Here is a 7593-nt window from a genome sequence, read left to right as displayed (position 1 = left end):
TCCTTGAAGAGGATAAGTTATTTTCCTTGTGGTGAAATTATCGTAGTTTTTGCATTTTTTTTATGCCATTCTTCTTTCCCTTTTGTCACCCCTTTGATGCTTTTTCACCTCACTGACTAGCCTATTTTCTCTATCTTGTGTTTTTTCGAGTTGAAAGATCAAACACCATTGTCATCCGCTGCTTATCTAATCTCATGAAGAAATCATATAGTTTTCGCTCTCTTTCGGCAGTTCCGTCTGCATTCTCTCGTGGCAGTTCCGTCTGTGTTCTCTCATGACAGTTCCGTCTGCGTTTCGTCTGGCAATTTCGTCTGCGTTTTCTCGTGGCAGTTCCGTCTATGTTTTGTCTGTGTTTCTTTGTAGCAGTTACATCTGCATTTCTTTCTGGCAGTTCCGTCTACACTTCCTTCAGACATTCGGCAGTTCCGTCTACGCTTCCTTCAGACTAGCGGCAGTTCCGTCTGTGCTTCCTTCAGACAAGCGGCAGTTCCATCTGTGCTTTCTTCCGGCAGTTCCGTCTGCACCCGTTTTATCAGTTTATGCAGTTTTTTTCTATTTATTTCGTTGTTTTAAATATGTTTCAAACTCAAGTTGTCACTTGAGTTTGAGGGGATGTTAGAATATAATTAGGATCAATTAGGATCAATTAGAATTATTTAGTATATCTGAATATTTATTATAGAATATTACGTCTTTATTATTACGATTCTCTTAGCCCCTATAAATACTCTTCTATATTGTATCATTCTACACAACTTAAGCAGATAACTTGAACACACTCAATAATATACCATCCTTTTTCAGTTAAGTCTCTTATTTCTAACAAAATGAAAATTCAAACAAGATGTCAATTAGCCAGCTGCGCTGGAAACTAGAAGTATGTAATCAACCAACTTAAATTAGTCGAATGGTCAGTTCAGTCGGATTAAGAAATTTGGAACGAATAAACCCATCGTCATTTAATTTAAATCCTAAAAATTAGGCTTATTAAATTTGAACGACCAATAATAGGTGGATCAATCGCACATAGTTGTAGGTTCTCATCAACACAAATAACTACATATACTCAAACTTGCAACATATTCAACAAACGCATTGTTTTTTCGCTTACATCATTATTAGTAGTGCACATCATTATTGTTTAATCTTGACTATTGCGTTGGTTCATCATACATCACACTCTGATCATTTGATTGTATCATTGTGTTTAAAATCAACTATATTCAAAGAATGAAAGTAAGGTGCATAGATCAGATGACCTACATATGGAGGGTCCTTAAATCTTTTATAGTCACCATTCTTCCAATAATCTAATCAAGTTGGCCGTAATACGCAATATAATTGTGATGACTATATATATATAAATCATTAATGAAAAAGAGTGAAAAAATTATTGAGCACTAGTAGAAATAAAATAGAGTTTTGCGACTTGTGAATTATGTAGTTAATTAAAACAATTTATGTAGAAAATTTTTATCAGAAAATAATTAAAAATTTAAAACTTTTCAATGTTTTTGTAATGTAATTTATTGAAATATTTTTTTCTTATAGATAACTTTATTAGGAGTTAGATATTAGTAAGATCCCATAAAATAGTATGTTGTTCAATTAATTAATAATATGATGATCACATGGTTCTGATTAATTAATTAACTTTGATTTATCTGCAAGTTGTCCCAATAATTAACTTATGTGCACAAATTCTTAAAAATTCTTTCAAAATTGAAGCCCCACAAATAACAACACAAACAAGAAAGTGAGTACTACTGAGTAGTGTCACCATAAAGGCCTCATTAATGCTTTCAAATCGGGAACAGTTTGTTGCAACATCATAAAGGTGTTGGAGTAGTAACATTTGCCACCACCAACCACCGTTTTCTATTCCAAGAACTTGAAGAAGAATAACAACTTACCACCTTCAATTTCACTTGAGACAATTAATTTCAGATGGCTTTGACCCGGGCAGGGTTGTTAGCACCTGATGACTGATGTATTTAACCGATTTAGCAAGTTAGTTACTTAATAGTTAATCTTAATTACAGTTGGTCAAGTTAGTTCAGCTTGCTGACTAAGCAAGACAAGTTATTAGAAGATATTTTTTAATTAATAATATGAAGAAAGAGCTCAATGCCAAGCGCCAACTTGGATTCATTGCTAGCATGGTTCCGCAATTGATCTGGACACTGAACCAGAACTATTTGAAAGTTGACAGTGTTAATGATGTTGTAAGCACATGGATCCTTAATTCCATTTCAAAATAGATTGTTACCTCCTTGGTTTACATACTCAGACTTAGAATAATTGTGGAATGATCTTAAAGAAAGATTTTGTTCAGTATGCCGGGTACCAAACGGGTCAGACGAACTAAAAGGGGCAAGAGATGAGGGGGCCTTGGCCGAGATGCTGACGAATGTATGGATCTCCAGGGCTCGTGTTGGAGAGTGGAAGGCTGGGATCTCACAATCTCCCGAGTTGTGGTGTTGGAGAGGGGGAGCCACCTACAAAAAGGACCCCAACGCTCAAGTCAGAAATCCGTACAGATGGCAGTAAAAGTGAGGCGATAATGACGTACTTGGGAGGGGTAGGGCCCTCCCTTTATATATCCTGTACCTAGGGCGGGTTCCATACCAGAGGACCTGCCTTCTAGAAAGCTTCCTTTCCCCCAACTGTCAGGTGCCTTGCTGGAAGAGTGGAATGGCCGGGTCGGATCCCTAATTCGGGCGCCTCGTGCCTGTCAGGTCGGCCACCCGGACTCAGACGTTGTGCCAGCTGGGTTGGGCCGGAACAGATTTCAATATGAGAATGGTCCAAGAATTTTCGAACTCAAGCAAAAATTGATAAACTTGAGACAAGAAACAATGATTGTGTCACAGTAGTACTTCACGAAAATCAAAGTACTTTGGGAAGAACTGAATTCATACTGCCTTATCTATTGCAATTGCATGGATGCTAGGCCTTTTCAAGATTTATTACAAGTTGCTCGGATACGAGGGCCTCTACCTGCTATGAACAAAGTTTTGTCTTTAATAGTTTAAGAGGAAAAGCACAAATCCATTTGTGGAATTGGCAAGGAAAAGGTTGCACTCTCATCAAGCTCTATTGTGCAAGTCTGAGATCAGAGAAGAACAGGAGAAAGAAGATGAATCAGACAGAAGAAAAGGGGAAAGGAGGAGAAAGAGAGTGAAAGAGTAAAGTTGTATTCATTGATTTCCAAAACTAAACTTCAAACCGTGATACACTGTACAGTTCTTATATGTGTGTTGAGTAGAATGAATAATGATAACAAATTCACTAATTATCTAACGTCTTTGTCTAATAGTCTAACAATTTCATAACTAATTACAAGCAAGAATAAATATTAACTTGCAGTCACAATGACTCAAGTTACGCCCTCCCTCAAACTGAGATTATGGATGTCCAGAAGACCCAGTTTGGAAACGTTCACAGTGAAGGGACCTGAAGCCGAGGCTTTGGTTAAGAAGTCAGCAAGCTGATTGTTAGAAGAGACCGGCATCAAATGGGTAAGACCTAGTAAATGTTGGTTTCGAGCAATGTGATAATCCACTTCAATATGCTTTGTGCGCTCATGAAATATGGGGTTAGTAGCAAGGTGATGAATGGCAGAATGCTTATCACAAAAAAGGGTGATGGATTCAGTTAATGGCACACTGAGATCTTTCATCACAAAGGACAGCCATTGAGCTTGGCATGTGGCAGAAGCTAAGGCTCTGTATTCTGCTTCCGAGGATGACCTGGCTACAGTACTTTGCTTCTTGCTCTTCCAACTGATTAAAGAATTTCTAAGATAGAAGCAATGTCCTGTGATGGATCGTCGAGTGTCTGCACATGTAGCCCAATCAGCATCACAGAATCTTGTTAGCTTCAAATCATTGGCTGATGAAAAGAAAATTCCCAAGGAGGGACACCCCTTTAGGTAACGGAGAACTTTATAGGCTGCGTGCATGTGAGCATCAGTTGGACAGTCAAGGAACTGGCTTAATTTTCTAATAGCATAGGAGATGTCAGGGCGTGTGTTTGTGAGATAGAGAAGCCGACCAATTAACTGACGGTAAGGAGTGTGATCCTGTAGTGCAGTGCCACTTTCCTTTGATAACTTTGAAGCATACGTGTAATCCATTGGAGTGCTAACCGGCTTACAATTTAAGTAACCAAACTCCTTAATGATATCCAATGCATATTTTCGTTGGCAGAGATGAATTCCTTTAGAATTCCTTGCCACTTCCATAAAAATATTTTAAATCACCAAGGTCCTTGATTTTGAATTTGTTTTCCAACAATTGCTTGACATGGTCAATTTCTTCCAAGTCATTTCCAGTTAAAACCAAATCATCAACATAAACCATGATGATTGTAATGCCATAAGGAGTGATCTTCGAATACAGGGAGTGATCTGCTTCGGATTTAACAAAATCAGTAGAGGTGAGTGTCTCTGTGAGCTTCAAATTCCACTGACAGCTGGCTTGCTTTAATCCGTACAGCGACTTTTGTAGCTTGCAAACAGAGGATGAATCCAGATTGATCCCATCTAATCCTGGAGGCAACTTCATGTACACTTCTTCATGTAAATCTCCGTGGAGGAACACTGTATTAATGTCCAATTTCTTAACATGCCATCGTTTGGCTGTAGCTAGAGCCAAAACTATGCACAATGTAGTCATCCTAACAACGGGACTGAAGGTGTCTATGAAATCTACTCCTTCAACTTGAGTAAATTCCTTTGCCACAAGCCTTGCCTTGTAACGTTCAACAGTCCCATCCGGATTGAACTTCACTCGAAAGACCCACTTGCAATCTATTGCCCTCTTACCAGCTGGGAGTTTTGTTACACACCAAGTTTGATTCTGCCTCAACGCCTCAAGTTCACTATTAATGGCTTATTTCCAGCAAGGATGAATAGCAGCTTCCTCATAGGTTCGTGGCACAACAGTTTTGACAATGGCTAAAGAAAGGGCCTTGTGTTTTGAACTTAGTGCTTCATATGACATATATTGTGAGATAGGATATTTGCAAAGAGTATTAACAGTAGACTTTGTACCAGAAATGTCACAATGATAGTCTTTTAAATGTGTTGGCATTGTCCTAATTCGGGTTGACTTTCTTGTTTCAATGAAAGGTGGATTGTTTTCTAATGTATGGAATGTGGAATTATTTTCTAATGTATGGAATGTGGAATTATTTTCTAATGTATGAGATGATGAATGCATGACAGTATCCTCTCTTAGCTGAGGGGGTGAAAATGATGCAGCTGATGCAACATGATTGTGAGTGGTGGTGTTAGCATGCTCTTCATTTGCGGTAGTGGATACCAAAGGTGATCTGTGTTGTCTAAGGAATCAAAGTGACGTGCATGGTAATGAGTTTTGGGTGTTGAGTCTACCTGTCCTAATGAAGAATGGAAAATCAAGGCCCATGCAGTCCCTAGTATGTGCTGGTATTTGCGTTCCACAATGCCATTTTGCTGTGGGTCTCCACGCAAGAAGTGTGGTACAAAATGCCATTGGAAGCATAAAATGATTTCAAAGCAAATTCAGGGCCATTGTCAGAGCGGAAGCATTTAACAGTTTTACCAAATTGAGTTTGTACATATTTAACAAAATGTATAATATGATCAGAAGTTTCAATCTTATGATGCATGCAATGAATCCATGTATATCTACTTTTATCATCAACTATAGTGAGAAAATACTTTTTATCATTAAAGGAAGTAGTTGAAACGAGTCCCCAAATATTCACATGAACTAAATCGAAGCAATCAGCAGATTCAGTTACACTATAAGAAAAGGGTAACTTTTTTTTGTTTAGCTAAATGGCAAGAATTACATGAATGTATGTGTTCAGCACAATCAATTATGGGATATATTTTGTGCATTATTTCTAACCTGCGTTGTGGAACATGACCTAACCGTGAATGCTAAAGTGCATCCACTTTATTGACTATAGCAGCAGAGTTGCCCAAAGTGGCAGTAGCTACAACCGCAGAATTATGGGATAATTTGCTACCTATAAATGCAGAAGTGTCAAAAATTGGTTTGCTATCCATTGTATACAAGCTATCGGCATATTTAGCTATTCCAATCCTCTTCAAAGTAGCTTGGTCCTGGATCTCACAAAGTGTATCATTAATAAGCATTTGCCATTTTAAATTTTTGGTCAATTTGGACAGAGAAATTAGTTTGAAGTCAAAATTAGAAATAAAAAGTACATTTGTAATGTGTAATTGATTAGAGAAGCGGATGGTACCAATGATGCTACTAACTGTTTGAGTACCATCCGGCATTCTAACAATTATAGGGGGAATGGGATGGTGTGACTCAAAATCATTAAGATCAAAATTCACATGATCAGTTGTCCCTGTGTCAATGACCCAAAGGGTGGATTTCACAGCAACAAAGGAAAAAATAATGGTGCTGTATTTTAAAATGACATTTCTACGAGTATAGCTTCCTTTTGGAATTGAGTGAGGTCAAGTCTTAATGCTTCACTAGTTTCCTTTTGACGATTAGTGCTTAGATTGTTTTGGCTGAGTTCATCAGTGACCTTTTCAGCCTGTGAATCAGTTGACATGTAGTTGATACTGCCAATTTCTCTTTGGCACAAATGAGGTGGATACCCATGCTTCTTGTAACATGTCTCCACAGTATGGCCGGTGCGATCACAAAAGGTGCATTAAGGCCGATTACCCTTACCACGACCTCTACCTTTTCCTCTACCTTTTCCTTTGATTTTGTCATCAAAGGATGGATACTCTGTGGCAGCTTTGTTGAAGAACACCTTGGATTCTGGTGCTTCCCCAAATTGCCGCTCTTGTTGACTCAGCATGGAGAAAGCCGTATCTAAATCGGGCATAGGATTCATCAGAATCAATTGTGACCGCACTGAAGAGTATTGGTCATTGAGCCCTCGCAATAATTGTGTTGTATAATCCTCACGTTTGTACTGGCGTATTACTTCCAATCCGTAAAAACATACCAGATCGCAGTCACGGCAATGAGGAATTGGCCTGAAATTTCCAAGATCCTCCCAAATTGACTTCATTTTTGTATAGTAAGAGGTAATGTCTAGGTTTCCTTGCTTCATGGCAAACAAATCTTCTTGCAATTCAGTTATTTTGTATTTGTCACCTTGATAATATCGGTGCTTCAAATCTCTCCACAGATCCGAAGCGACGTTATTCCAACTTACACTGTTGGAAATGTTAGGGCTCAAAGACAAGTTAATCCAAGAAACTAAGTATCGTATTGCAGTGTTTCCAAGCATCAAAAAGAGGATCATTCTCATGTGGTCGAAGCAGCGAACCATCAATGAATTTCAACTTATTCTTTCCTTCTAAAACTCGCAACATTGCTCTACTCCACGGACTGTAATTATTAGGAGTAAGAACAATTGGAATAAGAGGCGTACCAGTGCTTTCGCTTGGGTGAATGTAATACTGACTTGTTGGATCTTGCATCGGATTGATGTGAATTTTCGCCATCTGAGCCTGATTATCAGCATCAGAGATTGAGAGAAGAATAACGATTGAGGTCATTGAAACAGAACTGGTCCAGAAGAATCAAGAAAAAGAATCAATGA

At 38.4% G+C, this 7593-nt stretch overlaps 1 protein-coding gene across 1 annotated transcript; it reads right to left on the bottom strand.

The window, feature by feature from the left end:
• Nucleotides 3380–4138, bottom strand: LOC107637199 (uncharacterized mitochondrial protein AtMg00810-like). The gene has a single exon (XM_016340636.1). The coding sequence runs from the start codon at nucleotides 4136–4138 to the stop codon at nucleotides 3380–3382; it is 759 nt and encodes a 252-aa protein (XP_016196122.1).

Source organism: Arachis ipaensis, chromosome B04 (assembly GCF_000816755.2).
Source record: "Arachis ipaensis cultivar K30076 chromosome B04, Araip1.1, whole genome shotgun sequence".
In the NCBI taxonomy this organism is placed as follows: domain Eukaryota; kingdom Viridiplantae; phylum Streptophyta; class Magnoliopsida; order Fabales; family Fabaceae; genus Arachis; species Arachis ipaensis.
This window is presented reverse-complemented; position numbering and strand designations above follow the sequence as displayed.